General features: G+C 45.2%; 3 protein-coding genes across 5 annotated transcripts; 2 read left to right on the top strand and 1 right to left on the bottom strand.

The window, feature by feature from the left end:
* Nucleotides 1-560: 560 nt before the first annotated feature.
* Nucleotides 561-3,385, bottom strand: lipt1 (lipoyltransferase 1). Of its 3 annotated transcripts, none has more exons than XM_079296335.1 (4): nt 3,359-3,385; nt 1,947-2,500; nt 1,654-1,875; nt 561-1,345 (listed from the first exon to the last, which is right to left on the bottom strand). In XM_079296335.1, the coding sequence occupies exons 2-4, from the start codon at nt 2,440-2,442 to the stop codon at nt 933-935; spliced, it is 1,131 nt and encodes a 376-aa protein (XP_079152461.1). In that variant the 5' UTR covers nt 2,443-2,500; nt 3,359-3,385; the 3' UTR covers nt 561-932. The 3 variants fall into 3 exon arrangements, with proteins under 3 accessions (XP_079152461.1, XP_079152459.1, XP_079152460.1); XM_079296333.1 differs by lacking the exon at nt 3,359-3,385 and adding an exon at nt 3,176-3,192; XM_079296334.1 differs by lacking the exon at nt 3,359-3,385 and adding an exon at nt 2,722-2,758.
* Nucleotides 3,386-4,274: 889 nt separating this feature from the next.
* Nucleotides 4,275-12,987, top strand: LOC306797499 (uncharacterized protein; the record flags this gene model as incomplete). Its single annotated transcript, XM_079296864.1, has 19 exons — nt 4,275-4,281; nt 4,994-5,653; nt 5,772-5,851; nt 5,951-6,016; nt 6,116-6,148; nt 6,248-6,280; nt 6,380-6,412; nt 6,512-6,697; nt 6,792-7,523; nt 7,807-7,853; nt 7,942-8,369; nt 8,441-8,489; nt 8,576-8,715; nt 8,802-8,905; nt 9,563-9,632; nt 9,724-9,809; nt 9,883-9,996; nt 12,278-12,760; nt 12,873-12,987. The coding sequence occupies 18 exons, from the start codon at nt 4,275-4,277 to the stop codon at nt 12,311-12,313; spliced, it is 2,904 nt and encodes a 967-aa protein (XP_079152990.1). The 3' UTR covers nt 12,314-12,760; nt 12,873-12,987.
* LOC306797498 (uncharacterized protein) lies at nt 12,756-16,636 on the top strand (the record flags this gene model as incomplete). Its single annotated transcript, XM_079296863.1, is given in 5 exon segments — nt 12,756-12,760; nt 12,919-12,928; nt 12,930-13,049; nt 13,051-13,224; nt 16,282-16,636. Coding segments are annotated over 5 exon segments (450 nt in total). The 3' UTR covers nt 16,423-16,636.
* Between the last annotated feature and the right edge of the window lie 28 nt (nt 16,637-16,664).

Below are 16,664 nucleotides of genomic sequence, written 5' to 3'. Positions count from 1 at the left end.
TATGTTTTAATCTGGAATTCATTTTTAGGCATTTTATCTGATCTAGAGTTTCTAATTTCACTGAGAAAGTTGTTATATTTTTTCAAAATTAAAATTTAAAATAACAAATAACATGCAGAACATATATATTATAGAAAAATTCAAAACCAATGTAATTACATAATCTCTGAAAACTAAATATGTATAAATGTGATGAGCCCATGGCAAGCAAAACATAAATAAAAAACTATAAATCTGTAGTAAATATATGAATATCTACAGAAAAGAATATATATAAATAAGCATTTAGTCTCAGGAGAAAACAGTGGAGTGACACCTCTCCCCATTTTTTTCTCTTCCCCAGCAGCACGCATGGCTCGGATCGGGAGAACTGCGCATGCGTCCTGCGACATGACCCGTCTTGAGCTTCGTTATGTTTTATGACCCAAATACATGTTGTAAATAATCAATAATCGATTTATTTTAATGATTAATACATTAATTCATACAGATTAAAATGTGCCAAGGCTGTCAAGCTTTTATTTTGAAAGGTCAGTGCTCAAGTTTCCATGTTTTTTACATTTAAATGAGAAAATAAACAGTTTATTTATTTATTATGTGGATTTATTATAGCAGGAAACTCTTTTAAATTGATACTTTGTCCTGTAATCATAATTAATACATATCTGTATATAATCTGTGTAATTACTGTGTATATATATATTTGACAATAAATCAAAACAGTTAACAAAATAAATTATTAAATATGTAAAAACATATAAAAAAACGGCAAAAATCAGTTTGATTAATTATCAGAATATCAGCTGTTTAATGTTCACGTTGTTATTAATGTTGTGTGTAATGAACTGTGCAGCCTCCAGGGGGCAGCAGCAGCACATGGACCAGTATAAATATATATATATATATATGTACATATACACATCGTGTACATTTCAGCCCATCACAGACACCACGGCGTCACAGAGGTTGCGTAATCGTCCCCTCAGCTCGCCGCTCTCCGACCTCGTCGCCTCAGAAAACACGGCGGCGGCTCGATGAGGACAGAACCGCCCGCCGACCAGTATGCCGCTCAGCTCGCCGCTCAGCCGGCGGGACAGCCAGTGGGGGGGGACGTCCAACTCGCAGCTCTGGACCACGCCCCCTTTCACCTCCACCTGCAGCCGGGCGGAGCAGCGGGCCGCCGACCGCTCGTCCACGAGCTCCAGGAGGGTTCGGACGCTGAATTTGGGCGTCCGGCCGAATGTCCAGTCCCACCCGCGCAGCTCCGCCGTCGCCGCGGTGACGCCGGGGAACGCCGACTCATCGGTTGGGTCGATGGGCGTGGAGGCGGAGCCTAAACCGAACTCTGAAGGTCAGGAAAAAAAATACTTTTGTTTTTTAAAGGGTCACTGTGATGTTTCTTTGTATTGTATTTTAATTGTTCTTGAGACAATTTTTCTATATATTTTCTGTATATAGTATTTATATTTTCTGTATATAGTATTTATATTTTCTGTATATAGTATTTATATTTTCTGTACATAGTATTTATATGTAGTAGTATTATTTAAATAACAGTATAAAGTGTATTTGCTGTAGTGACACCAGACGGCCAGCAGTGGGCGCTGCTCACCACAGAGCCCACACCACCACCAGTAGAGGTAACCTGCTCACCTGCTTTGTACTGGTGCGCCAGTGCCTCCAGTAGCTCCTCCCACTGTAGCGTGGGGGCGTGGTCTAGCAGGTTGGCGACGGGCGACAGCACGCTGGGCGTGGCGTTGCTATGGATACCGGGACAAGAGGGGCGGAGCAAGGCGGCGAGGGCGGCGCGGTCGGCGGAGTGCAACAAGGTGCAGTGGTGGTACGACGACTTCCTGCTCAGTCTGGACGCACTTCCTGTCAACGACATCAAGTTTATCGGTACATGTTTCTGCTGCAGTGCACTCTGGGATACGTAGTCGTCCTACCAGAGATCTTGAAGTGTCCGTTGAGCAGAATGTCGAAGCGATCGGTGGCCCGGACGTCCAGCTCCGGACGGATCCTCGTCAAGGCCTCCGTGATGATCCTCAGGTTCCTCTGACGGTCGTAACCCTTCTTGGAGGAGAAGAACGTCAGGTTGAGGTTCCCGAGGTCGTGGAACACGGTTCCCCCGCCGCTCCGCCGGCGAGCCAGAGGGACGCCGGCGCTCCTCATGGCCGGCAGGTTGCACTCGGTCCACGGGTTCTGGTGGCGCCCGATGACCACGGACGGCCGGTTCCTCCACAGCAGCAGGACGCCGCGACGCTCCAGGTCCACGTTGGCGTCGATCCAGTCCTCCAGAGCCAGGTTCTGGAACACGTCGGTGGACCGGGACTGCAGGACCAGGCCCCCCCCGCCGCCGATGGAGGCGGAGCTTGTCCGAGCCTGCTGGAGGACACCTGAGCAGCTTCTGCAGAGAGACAACGTCCTCCTGATGTGGGACATCCTGGCTTCAACAGCTCCTAGCTCCAGATGTTGGACATCTGGACACCAGGAAGTCACTCTGAGAATAAGAAAACATTCAAGTACACTTTAAGTACCAAAAGTAAAAGTACATTAAGCAGAATAATATACATAATATTACTAATGTTTATCATTTTAAAGACTTTTTACATCTAAAATAATACACTATCATTTATTCGTTCATTATATTTATATGTAATGATCTTTAAATTTAACTAAACAATAAACGTTGTTAAATAAACGTTGTTCAATGTTGCGCACCTCCCGTCATGTCAAATTCCTTGTATGTTCAACATACAATGGCAATAAACGGTTTCTGATTCTGAACGTAGTACAGTAAAAAGTACAAGATGTACCTCTGAGATGTAGTATAAAGTAGCAGAACATAGAAGTACTCAAGTACAGTACAAGAACCGTGAATGTGTACAATGTACTTTCTTATATTTCATGAATAAACTACCGAGAATATAATGTAAACAACGTCCTGAAGTTAGCTTAGCTATTAGCACAACCTCTGATTGTTATCCGTAGCATTAGCTGTAGCAATTAGCTTCGCCGTAAACTCGCTGTTGTCCCTGAAAACCAAATCACAAACTTTGATTATTTATATTTTATGATTTATAATTATTTATATTTTACTGAACGACAGTAAGTTAACTGTTATATCTGTATATATAAAACTAAAATAATATTATGGTCTGTTTTACTTGCTGACCTGAAGCGAAGAAGAGAGACCGGTGAAAGGACGGAGAATTAACTTCCGCTGTCACGCTTCAAAATAAAAGCGACAGGCTGAAGAAAACGCAGTGGTTGTATTGCGTTGACCCTCGTTCTTCGCCTTTATTCTGAAGGGTAAAAAGATCACATGAAACCCATAATATTCCGGTTTGTAACTGACCTCGGCCCCACACTTAAAAGACACCGTGCTCCGCTGGAGATCTGCCTGAGAAAGGTTCCGACCACAAGGAAAAAGTTGCTTTATTGAACAAGTAATTTACAAACATTTATTGAAAACTCCTAAAAACTCATTTTTTTACAAAAACATTTGTATCAATAATATGAAAAAAATCTAGTTTCTAATTACTGTAAAGGAAGTCTTCATTCAGCTTCCTGTAATTTGTAATTTAAAAAATATAAATATATAGCTTTATGGCAAGATTGTATATACTGATGCATGTACTATATTGTATTATTATTTCATTATTTGTATATATAATTGTACAATAAACACTTTATTTCAGTGGCGATATAAGGCTTTGCACAGTTAGCATTTGCATTTGTTTATACATTAATCTTCTATTTTAATTTTATATTTTCCACAGTAATTATTATTTTCCTGTTTTTACTTTTAATCCCCTTTCGTTAGCACATCCTCTATAATAACTGTCGTATTCATAACCATTTACTGCTGTGTTTTTATTCTGTATTATTGTTTGTTAATGTGCTACTACCTCGGGATCAATAAAGTATCTACCTATCTTATAAATGTAGTTGTTTTTGTTGTACAATCTCACATATTTGGATTTGAATTGACAAACAAACTTCTCATCTTAATTTGTTGGAGCCCGTCTCATCGGCATCATGAGGAAGAAGCAGACAGTCGACCAGAGAGAGGAAGAGCATGTGACCACATCCTGACAACACACACACACACACACACACACACACACACTCTCAGAGCCAGTCAGTTGCAGTCGATGATGTTTCAGGTGAGGTGATTTTATTTTGACTTCATTTCAAACTAAACGTTGACGTTACATCAATGATATTTATTCTCCGATTATTCGTATTTATGATTTGTACTTTTAATCATCATGTACGGCACTATAAATGATTTAAATACACTGTTTTGCAAAACATCGTATGCTTATAGAAGTTTTAGGGTTTAAATGATGACTTCTGGACAGAACTGATGAAAGTGTTTATCTTCTGAATGATGTAAACTAACGAACTAAAAGTAGAATATCGAATAATTGTGCAAAATTAAGTTTTCACATCTGAATCCAGAAGGTGTCCCTTTAAGAGAAGTTGAGTTGTATCTGTCTCTGGGTGTGAATTCTGAGAAGTGTCCTCTTATCACACTTATTCACACTTATTCACACATACACATGTATCTGCTGTGAGGTCTGCATGTCATCAGTAATACAATTAACTAGTTTCTATGTTCAGTTTCGCATTTTACAGTAAAAACAGTTTGAAATCAAAAGACACAATGGAACTTGATAAACTTGATAAACATGAAAAACTGTTGAATTTCCTGTTTATTACGTACAATGTTACTAACCTGACTTCCTTTGTGTCTTTCTGCAGATCCTAAGATTCACATGAACACAACACACACACACAATCATGCACTTAAACACACTCAGTGTTAACAGGTGTGTGTGACATCATGTCTGACTGGTGGCCATTTTCCTCCTCCCCTCCTCCCATCATCCATCACTCCTCTCCATCCCAGTCATCTCCCTTCACCTCCCCTCACCTTGCACCACATACCCAGGTAACCTCCCCTCACCCTGCACCCCATACCCAGGTAACCTCCCCTCACCTTGCACCACATACCCAGGTAACCTCCCATCACCTTGCACCACATACCCAGGTAACCTCCCCTCACCCTGCACCACATACCCAGGTAACCTCCCCTCACCTTGCACCACATACCCAGGTAACCTCCCCTCACCCTGCACCACATACCCAGGTAACCTCCCCTCACCCTGCACCACATACCCAGGTAACCTCCCCTCACCCTGCACCACATACCCAGGTAACCTCCCCTCACCTTGCACCACATACCCAGGTAACCTCCCCTCACCTTGCACCACATACCCAGGTAACCTCCCCTCACCTTGCACCACATACCCAGGTAACCTCCCATCACCCAGCACCACATACCCAGGTAACCTCCCATCACCCAGCACCACATACCCAGGTAACCTCCCATCACCCAGCACCACATACCCAGGTAACCTCCCATCACCCAGCACCACATACCCAGGTAACCTCCCATCACCCAGCACCACATACCCAGGTAACCTCCCCTCACCCTGCACCACATACCCAGGTAACCTCCCCTCACCTTGCACCACATACCCAGGTAACCTCCCCTCACCCTGCACCACATACCCAGGTAACCTCCCCTCACCCTGCACCACATACCCAGGTAACCTCCCCTCACCCTGCACCACATACCCAGGTAACCTCCCATCACCTTGCACCACATACCCAGGTAACCTCCCCTCACCTTGCACCACATACCCAGGTAACCTCCCCTCACCTTGCACCACATACCCAGGTAACCTCCCATCACCCAGCACCACATACCCAGGTAACCTCCCCTCACCTTGCACCACATACCCAGGTAACCTCCCCTCACCCTGCACCACATACCCAGGTAACCTCCCCTCACCTTGCACCACATACCCAGGTAACCTCCCATCACCTTGTACCACATACCCAGGTAACCTCCCCTCACCTTGCACCACATACCCAGGTAACCTCCCCTCACCCTGCACCACATACCCAGGTAACCTCCCCTCACCTTGCACCACATACCCAGGTAACCTCCCATCACCTTGTACCCCATACCCAGGTAACCTCCTCTCATTATGTACCCCATACCCAGGTAACCTCCCCTCACCTTGTACCCCATACCCAGGTAACCTCCCCTCACCTTGCACCCCATACCCAGGTAACCTCCCCTCACCTTGCACCACATACCCAGGTAACCTCCTCTCATTATGTACCCCATACCCAGGTAACCTCCCCTCACCTTGTACCCCATACCCAGGTAACCTCCCCTCACCTTGTACCCCATACCCAGGTAACCTCCCCTCACCTTGCACCACATACCCAGGTAACCTCCTCTCATTATGTACCCCATACCCAGGTAACCTCCCCTCACCTTGTACCCCATACCCAGGTAACCTCCCCTCACCTTGCACCACATACCCAGGTAACCTCCTCTCATTATGTACCCCATACCCAGGTTACCTCCCCTCACCTTGTACCCCATACCCAGGTAACCTCCTCTCATTATGTACCCCATACCCAGGTAACCTCCCCTCACCTTGCACCCCATACCCAGGTTACCTCCCCTCACCTTGTACCCGAGTACCAAGAAACCTCCCCTCACCAGCACCACCTCTACAATCACGACCCGGGTTTAGATAATCCAGATTGGAGCAGAGCTGAACCACCTTCTGAACTTTCCTACCTGCTCAAGAGCTTCGGTTACCAGGTAAGACAGTCGCCCATTATTTTCCAACAAAATAAAAACGAACCAGAAATGCAGCTGATTATTGATCACAACAATGTATCTGTGTCCAAAACAGAATCAGAGCACTGCTCACCTGGATCTCCAGAACCAGAACCAGTTCAGTACCGGTGTGACTCACCACCAAGATGAATGGGAGAACCCACACAGACTTTCCTACAACACTCACACACACCTCTCCAGTGGCATCTATGGACCAGGTAACCCATCTAGTCCGGTTCAGGGCACCTGGAGGCCAACTCCACCCCAGCTGCAGTGCCCTCCACTGGGCCCCATGACTGGAGGAGTCGCTCTGGGGAGATGGAGCTCCATGGAGTTCAACTCACCATCCGCTGAAGACTTCTCCGGCACCCAGTTCTTCCATGACAGTTACCTTGATGACTATGCGCCCCAGCCCTTCTGTAGCCCCACCACCCCTGGTCCGAGTCCTCATTACCCACAAACCCCAACTTTCTCCAGCCCCGGTCCTCAAATGCATCCCAGGACAGAGAGACTAGATTTTAACATACAACAGCGGAGCAGAGATGAAACCCTCAGCTGTCTGCCCCACTCGCATCAGACATCCAGACACCTCCAGCAGAGCAGAAGTGAGCTGATCCAGGACCAGATGGGTGTCCTCGACACCACGGAGAGCTGTTTCTCTCCACATGGAGGAGGCCAGGACGTCAGCAGCGCTGCCCAGTCTCCAGGCCTCTCTGCTGGGCTGAGCTGGAGAGAGGAGAGTGGAGGAAGAGGAGGAAGAGGAAGAGGAAGAGGAGGAAGGAGAAGAGGAGGTGGAGATACACAAAAAGTAATCAAAGTTCTTAATTACAATCATGTTAATTTGAAAATGAGTGAGTAAATAGACTAAAGAGAGTAAGGTAATACGTAAATAAGTAAGTATGTAATAAAGTGCATGTGGTATAAGTATGTAAGTAAGCACAAACAAGTTTGTAATTTGTGAGACAAGTAAGTGCGTTAATAAACAAGTGCATAAATAAGAGACAATATATCATACCATCAGTTTTTTGGACTTATTTTATTGTTAAATTGTATTTTTCAAATTGATTTAAATCGTTTCTGTTCATTTTCAGATGCAACGACCACAACCTCAAACCATCACCCAGGTTCTAAAGTCCAGGTAACCTGAATGACAATGAGACGATGATAACGATGATCTAATGTGATCTATTCCAACGTGTGTGTGTGTGTGTGTGTGTGTGTTACAGGCTGCTGTGTACGGTGTGTAAGCGTGATTTCAGGAGTCTGCCGGCGTTGAACGGACACATGCGTTCCCACAGCGGCTCCAGATCAGCATCATGCTTGAACCCAGTGGTCCAACCCCCCGCCTCCGTGGTGATGCCCGTCTCTGTGCCCGTCCCATCCGGAGGCCCGGCCAAGCCGTGCCGCGGTGGACAGAGGGGGCGGTGCGGACGCCCGTCTCCAACCACGGGAGGCGAAGTGCCGCTCTACCGCAGCCTGTTGCACCAAGAGGAAGAAGAGGATGAGGACGGCAGTAAGGCAGGTGATGACGGTGCACACTACACCCCTCCGCCCGTGCTGTGTCCCATCAGGGCGGGGCCGGGGTTGTACTGCTCCCTCGCCACCAGGGGGCAACAGAGAGTCCAGACCGTGAGGCTGAACAACAACAACCACAGTAAGTAAAAACAAGTCCTGCTAGTGACACCAAGAGGCAGTGATGTTAAACTTTCTGCGTCTGATTGGCAGAAGGACTCGTGGCGACGGCCTCCCCTCCTGCCAGGACACTAAACAAGCCGTACGTAAAAAATGATTTAACAGCAAAAAAATGTTTTTCTCACAATGCTGATGATGCTTTTTCAACACTGAGCCTGTCAATCACAGGCGGATCAATGAAGGGCGGCGCTTCCAGGCAGAAATCCCGGCGCTGCGCGTTCGAAAAGATGCAGACGCCGACTCCCACAATGCATTGCTGCTGTGGACGCCATGGGACGAGCTGGAGCGTCCCGTCAGTCAACACAGAGGTGGGACAAACACACAAATGTTCTTGTTGTTGTTAGAATGATGATTAGCTTTGGACAATGTTTTGACTGACGCTTTGTTTGTCCAGTTGAAGCTCTGTTGACGATGGCTCGCTCCAGCGTGGTGCCGGGGGGCGGGGCCAGCCCAGAGGTTGCCCTTGATGTCCTATCAGAGTGCAGAGGAGACTTCCTGGTAAAATCTCATTGGCTGTTGATCCAAACTGTGAGATGAGGATAGAATAGGGATCATTTAGGAAATAAGAAGTCAACAACTTTGGGTCTTTTGGCTAGCATTTTCCACCTGCTTCCAGTCTTAATGCTAAGCTAGGCTAAGCATGTCCTCACATCAGCCCCAAGCTCAGACCAACAAGTCCAAAGTTAGGTCCCGAGTCAGATCCTGAGTAAACACCCAAATAAAGTCTAAAGCATTGACCAGCATGTCCTGAATCAAGTCCAAATTCTAGTCTTCAGTCAAGACTAACAAGTCCCAAGTCAAGACCCAAGTAAAGTCCTTAGCCAAAACCAGCAAGACCGAGGTCAAGTCTTAAGTAAAGACCAACAACTCTCAAGGCAAGTCCCAAGTCAAGATCAATAACTTTAGACCAACAAGTCCCAAGCCAAGTGCAAGCAGCCCTAAGGCAGGATTAAGTTCAGTCCCAGCCTGAAACCAACAATTCCCAAGTCAAGTACCAAGCCAAGACCAACTGGTCCCAAATCAAGAGACTTATTAAAAACCAACAAGACATAACAGCTTTTTGTTGATCAAGTGTCCGAGGTTGCTTTTTCACTTTAGTTTTCACATCTAAAAGTAGCCGCATTAACACTGAGGTCTTTGTTTTTGCTCCTCCAGCTGACGGTGGAGAAGCTGCTGTCACCGGCCGAGACCTCCGAGAACAAGCACACAGCTCACCGGCATTCAGGTACATACTCTGTTCAATGCCTGCAACCCATCGATGTTTCATGTCGTGGAAACAAAGTGGACCTCCTCCTGATTCTAGACGTGTGTTACAGTCGTCAGTTGGAGCGCAGCAGAGAGGAGGTTGCTGGTTAAATCGCTGCAGCGTCACCAGAAAGACTTCAGCAGAATCCAGAAAGCCGTGAGTTCAGACATGAACAATGACAGCTCACGTGTGTCACTCTGTGTGTCATCTGGTGTTACTGTGTGTTCAGGTTCAGACTAAGTCACTTTCTCAGTGTGTGGAGTTCTATTATCTGTGGAAGAAGAAGCTGAGTCTGAGCACGAGGACCCCGGCTGGGCTGACCGTCTCTCTGCCCGACACCAATGTAAGAAAAAAGAGAATTCTATTTTTAAGTTAACTTCAGTTAAAAAACTTATCTTTACTCAAGTGAGGCTCAATCAGAGGTGGAAAGTAACTCCGGTAAGTACATAAAAACACAAAAGTACTGCACGTAAGTTCAATTTTGAGGTACTTGAACTTTTCTTGATTATTTCCATTTCATGCAACTTTGTACTTCTAAAAGGTAAGTATTATACATTTGTAGTTACTTTACACATGAAGATCATTAATATAACATGTAATCAACGAATACATGATGTATTATTTTAGACTATCAGCAGTATATAAAGTCATTCAATAACTCCACCGTTACCAGCTTTAAAACATGACTGCATCAATCAATATCATCCAGTCATAATATATTTGTATGATATGTACAATGAGTGCTTTTACTCTTGCTACTTGCATCTGTGTTTGAGGTCAGTAACTTCAGCTGCTGTGAACACAAATGAAACTGAATGAATTAAAACCACCGAAACCAAATTCTTGTCAACACGCCACACACACTGAAGCTGAAAAATACACACAACGAAACACACACTTCCTGTTAGGGCCGTCACGTTGCTGAACAAGCTGTGACTTGACATTTAACTTGTGTGTGTGGGTGTGTGTGTGTGTGGGGGGGGGGGGTTCAGACCTCAATGACGCAACTTCAATTTTCCATCAGCCACCATTTTCTATTCATTCGCTCGACTTCGATTTTTATCGGCTTTATTTTGTAATTTAGATTTAGATCAGTTTGATTCACTTTCAGCTTCGTGTTTCAGTTCAATGTTTGATCGTATGAGATAAGTCAAGTCCCAAATCAAGACTACCAAGTCCCAAGTCAAGACTACAAGTCCCAAATCAAGACTACCAAGTCCCAAGTCAAGACTACAAGTCCTAAGGCAAGACCAACAAGTCCCAAGTCAAGACTACAAGTCCCTAGTCAGGACTACAAGTCCCAAGTCAAGACTACAAGTCCTAAGGCAAGACCAACAAGTCCCAAGTCAAGACTACAAGTCCCTAGTCAGGACTACAAGTCCCAAGTCAAGACTACAAGTCCTAAGGCAAGACCAACAAGTCCCAAGTCAAGACTACAAGTCCCTAGTCAGGACTACAAGTCCTAAGTCAAGACTACAAGTCCTAAGGCAAGACCAACAAGTCCCAAGTCAAGACTACAAGTCCCTAGTCAGGACTACAAGTCCCAAATAAAGACTACAAGTCCCAAATCAAGACTACAAGTCCTAAGGCAAGACCAACAAGTCTGAAGTCAAGACTAACAAGTCCCAAATCAAGACAACAAGTCTCAAGTCAAGACAACAAGTCTCAAATCCAGACTAACAAGTCCCAAATCAAGACAACAAGTCTCAAGTCAAGACCAACAAGTCTCAAGTCAAGACCACAAGTCTCAAATCCAGACCAACAAGTCCCAAATCCAGACCAACAAGTCCCAAATCCAGACTAACAATTCCCAAATCCAGACTAACAAATCCCGAATCCAGACTAACAAGTCCCAAATCAAGACCAACAAGTCTCAAGTCAAGACCAACAAGTCCCAAATCCAGACCAACAAGTCCCAAATCCAGACTAACAATTCCCAAATCCAGACTAACAAATCCCAAATCCAGACTAACAAGTCCCAAATCAAGACCAACAAGTCTCAAATCCAGACCAACAAGTCCCAAATCCAGACCAACAAGTCCCAAATCCAGACTAACAATTCCCAAATCCAGACTAACAACTCCCAAATCAAGACCAACAAGTCTCAAGTCAAGACCACAAGTCTCAAATCCAGACCAACAAATCCCAAATCCAGACTAACAAGTCCCAAATCAAGACCAACAAGTCTCAAGTCAAGACCACAAGTCCCAAATCCAGACTAACAAGTCCCAAATCCAGACTAACAAGTCCCAAATCCAGACTAACAAGTCCCAAATCCAGACTAACAAGTCCCAAATCCAGACTAACAAGTCCCAAATCCAGACTAACAATTCCCAAATCCAGACTAACAAGTCCCAAATCCAGACTAACAAGTCTCAAATCAAGACCAACAAGTCTCAAGTCAAGACCACAAGTCTCAAATCCAGACTAACAAGTCCCAAATCAAGACCAACAAGTCTCAAATCCAGACGATACTTTTATCCATATAAAGTATCGTGATAATTATTGATGGTCTCATTTACTGTTATTTTTAATATTTTTGTTTCTGAGACTCGATAAACAATCTGATCCAGTTCATGTTGACGTTTGTTTCTCACTCCTTCTCTTCATCTGTTTCTTTCCAGGTTCAAAAGTCCTCGAGGTCTCACGCTGCATCATGAACCACATACACACACATATATAGATATATTATCTCTATAGATATATATACTGTATATCCTGTACATTTGATCATTAAAGCTCCTACACTCATTGATCGCAGTGCGTTTCTTTCCTCTACGTGTTATTATTATTATATGATATGTTCTTAAACGCATGAAGTAGGATTTAGAGGGAACATCGTTGTTTTCTCTCAGACTGAGTTCAGACTGAGCAGCTCTCAGGTATGTTAGATTGTTTTTCTTCCTCTGGCTCTTTAAAGCCGAACACAACGTCACTTATTTCAGCCGAAGACAAGTAAACATGAGACGCTTCAAGTTTTCTGTCCGTCTGCAGATCGTTACATTAATATCATGACGTGACAGTAAAAGTAAAGTGTTTCAGTGTTTATTCTGTAGAACAAACAGACGATCTGAGAGGATAGAACACCACAAACTGCTGCGGATGAGGTGAGTAAGACGTTCAAGACTTTTGTTCACTTCAAACCAGGAGACAAAGTAAAGTCCACATTCTTCTTCTAATCCTGCTTTTCGTGCGTTCTACGCCGTTTCCTGTCTGAAGGGAGCTCCGGGCTATTAATAAAGTTTGACTCCTCCTCGCTCCAAAGGTCCTCCTGCAATGAACACAAGGAGGTCAGAGGAGAAAGGAGAAACAAGGAGAAACAAGGAGAAACAACGAGATGGGAGCGCAGGAGGAGAAGAAGAAGAAGAAGGAGGAAGAGGAGGAGGCGGTTCCTCCGGCAGAGAAGAAGAAGAAGCAACAGAAAAACTCCAAAGAAGTTTTTTTCTCCGTCCTGCCGGATCGATACGAACCTCTGATCGAAGAGGAGGAGGAGGAGGAGGAGGAGGAGAGGACGAGGAGGAAGGAGGAGAAGAAGAGGAAGAGGAGGAAGAAGTTCAAGAAGTACAGGAAGGTAAGAAGAAGGGATGGCCTTTGACCTGCAGCGGTGTAAGAATTCATTATTCATGTTCTGTTCATCAATGCTTTACAGTAAACATGTGATGCCACTACAACTGATCTGAACCATTGCAATCCAATATCAAGTTCAACTTGAAGCTGATTTGTGTTTAAAATAAAAGCATTTGAACAAAAACACAAAATGTGTTCAAATCTGCATCAAATAGTAAACGCTGTGAGTTTGTTGCAGTGAAGTGAAGTGAAGTGATCGTCTTTCTGTTGGTGCAGAACGATGAATGAACCGTTTCTCCACTTCAACCGCTTTCATCTTCAGGTGGAGTCACATGTCTGTCAAACACTGACTCGACCTTTGACCTCAACTCAACTATCAGCCGGCTGTGAGACACAGAGAAGAGAAGAAGTATTCTATCAGAGTACTTCTGTACAGAGAGAAACACAGAGAAGAGAAGTATTCTATCAGAGTACTTCTGTACAGAGAGAAACACAGAGAAGAAGTATTCTATCAGAGTACTTCTGTACAGAGAGAAACACAGAGAAGAGAAGAGAAATATTCTATCAGAGTACTTCTGTACAGAGAGATATTTATACGATCAACACGTGTAAAGGTCCCTGATTAACAAACCAAAGTATTCAAATGTAAATAACGAACATAACATTTAATGAACATAAACCAAATGTAAAGAATGTATAGCGCTAAATATCCACTTCAATAAAATCATATACAAAGAAATCAATACACACACTTGCAACATCTTGCCCAAATACCATCTTCTGTGTTGGGATAGTCTTGTCAAATTCCATAACAGCTGCTTAACCTTTAAAATTCTGAATGGCCTTGCCCCTCCCCCGTTGAGCACTTTCATAACACAAAAGACCAACAGCAGACTAACCAGAGCAACAGCTCGCGGGGGCCTAGTGGTCCCAGGCAGGAGAAGCAAGTTCAGCCAGCTATCATACTCTGTCACAGCTTCCGTCACCTGGAACACTCTCCCATCACACATAAGACAGAGCACCACATACAGGTTCTTCACACACAACCTCAAAGCCTGGCTCATTAACAACCAGGTGTGTCAGCACTAACAGTCTCATGCCTGCCATGTCCGTATGTAGCCTGCCTGTCTGTCTGTCTGTCTGTCTGTCTGTCTGTCTGCCTGTCTGTCTGTCTGTCTGTCTGTCTGTCTGTCTGTCTGTCTGCCTGCTTGTCTGCCTGTCTGCCTGTCTGTCTGTCTGTCTGTCTGCCTGTCTGTCTGTCTGTCTGTCTGTCTGTCTGCCTGTCTGTCTGTCTGTCTGTCTGTCTGCCTGTCTGTCTGCCTGTCTGCCTGCTTGTCTGCCTGTCTGCCTGTCTGTCTGTCTGCCTGTCTGCCTGTCTGTCTGTCTGTCTGTCTGTCTGCCTGCCTGTCTGCCTGTCTGCCTGTCTGCCTGTCTGTCTGTCTGCCTGTCTGCCTGTCTGTCTGTCTGCCTGTCTGCCTGCCTGTCTGTCTGTCTGCCTGTCTGCCTGTCTGTCTGCCTGTCTGTCTGTCTGCCTGTCTGCCTGCTTGTCTGCCTGTCTGCCTGTCTGTCTGTCTGCCTGTCTGTCTGCCTGCCTGCCTGCCTGCTTGTCTGCCTGTCTGTCTGTCTGTCTGTCTGCCTGTCTGCCTGTCTGCCTGCTTGTCTGCCTGTCTGCCTGTCTGTCTGTCTGCCTGTCTGTCTGCCTGCCTGCCTGCCTGTCTGCCTGTCTGTCTGTCTGTCTGCCTGTCTGTCTGTCTGTCTGCCTGTCTGTCTGTCTGTCTGTCTGTCTGTCTGCCTGTCTGCCTGTCTGTCTGTCTGCCTGCCTGCCTGCTTGTCTGTCATGTTTGATCCTGTGTCTGCAGGATTGTATTGCACAGCTCTGTTTGCTTGTTTTTGTGTTGTTGTCTTTTTAAACAGTTTTTAAATGTTTAAATGTTTTTAGCGGCTTTTAACACCGTGCCCAGGGACAACGGTTGAAAATTAGCTTTTTTAGCTAACACTGTCACATTTACAGTCATGTTTTTATTAATGTGTGCTGTCGATTAATGTGAACTGTCCCTGTACAAATAAAATCTTAATAAAATAAAAATAAATAAAACATAACAAAGAAATCTAGAAATAGACCAAACAAATACAATTAAAAAGGAAATATCTCATGTCACCAAATTAAAAAGTAAACATAAATATTAATAATTCATAAAATAAGTAATTATAAAATAATTAACAACACGTAAAATAAATGTAAAACTTTAAATGTCAACCTTGTGATGGCGCTGTAAGAAAATAAATCATGAGGGTACATCTTCAGGGAACCATGAATATCTGGACACAGCGAAGCTTTGCTAAGATACTCGTGGTGGCGCTAGAGGAGGGTCAGAGGATCACCATGAACGTGTCCTCTGGGGACAATGAACAGGTCTCCAGAGGATCACCATGAACGTGTCCTCTGGAGACAATGACCAGGTCTCCAGAGGATCACCATGAACGTGTCCTCTGGAGACAATGACCAGGTCTCCAGAGGATCACCATGAACGTGTCCACTGGAGACAATGACCAGGTCTCCAGAGGATCACCATGAACGTGTCCTCTGGAGACAATGACCAGGTCTCCAGAGGATCACCATGAACGTGTCCTCTAGGGACAATGACCAGGTCTCCAGAGGATCACCATGAACGTGTCCTCTGGAGACAATGACCAGGTCTCCAGAGGATCACCATGAACGTGTCCTCTGGAGACAATGACCAGGTCTCCAGAGGATCACCATGAACGTGTCCTCTAGGGACAATGACCAGGTCTCCAGAGGATCACCATGAACGTGTCCTCTGGGGACAATGACCAGGTCTCCAGAGGATCACCATGAACGTGTCCTCTGGGGACAATGACCAGGTCTCCAGAGGATCACCATGAACGTGTCCTCTGGGGACAATGACCAGGTATCCAGAGGATCACCATGAACGTGTCCTCTGGGGACAATGACCAGGTCTCCAGAGGATCACCATGAACGTGTCCTCTGGGGACAATGACCAGGTCTCACTCACTCAGCCTGTGTTTCTCCGTCTGGCAGAATGCGGGCAAAGCGCTGCGGTTCAGCTGCCGCTGTCTGATGCTCGGCATACAGAACATGGCCGCGCTCTACTCCACCCCCGTCTCGGCGATGTCCGTCGTGGTGACGGAGGTTCACCGAACCGCCGGCAGCAAAGCATGATGGGACACGGACAGAGCCACTGATGTGGACGACACCCTGCAGCATGAAGACATTCTGGTCTTCTTTCAGTTTGAATAGGACTTTATTGTTCCTTATTGATCATGACGAAGGAATCGGTTTAAAAGGAATGTTTTGGATTTTACGACAATTCAAAACAATACAAATAAAATACTTTTTCAAGCTGTTGACTTCTTAGTGTAAGAGCAATATGTACGCCTCCTTTGTATGATATGTTTTTCATA

This window comes from Melanostigma gelatinosum (assembly GCF_949748355.1).
Source record: "Melanostigma gelatinosum genome assembly, chromosome: 24".
Classification (NCBI taxonomy): Eukaryota; Metazoa; Chordata; class Actinopteri; order Perciformes; family Zoarcidae; genus Melanostigma; species Melanostigma gelatinosum.
This window is presented reverse-complemented; position numbering and strand designations above follow the sequence as displayed.

Bases quoted from the DNA above. Each gene is read 5' to 3' on its own strand.
- lipt1 (XM_079296335.1), bottom strand. From the start codon at position 2,442: ATGTCCCACATCAGGAGGACGTTGTCTCTCTGCAGAAGCTGCTCAGGT. The intron at 1,876-1,946 runs GTAGGACGACTA...TGTCGTTGACAG, and splicing joins CGGACACTTCAAGATCTCTG to GAAGTGCGTCCAGACTGAGC. The intron at 1,346-1,653 runs GTGAGCAGGTTA...CCTGACCTTCAG, and splicing joins GGCGCACCAGTACAAAGCAG to AGTTCGGTTTAGGCTCCGCC.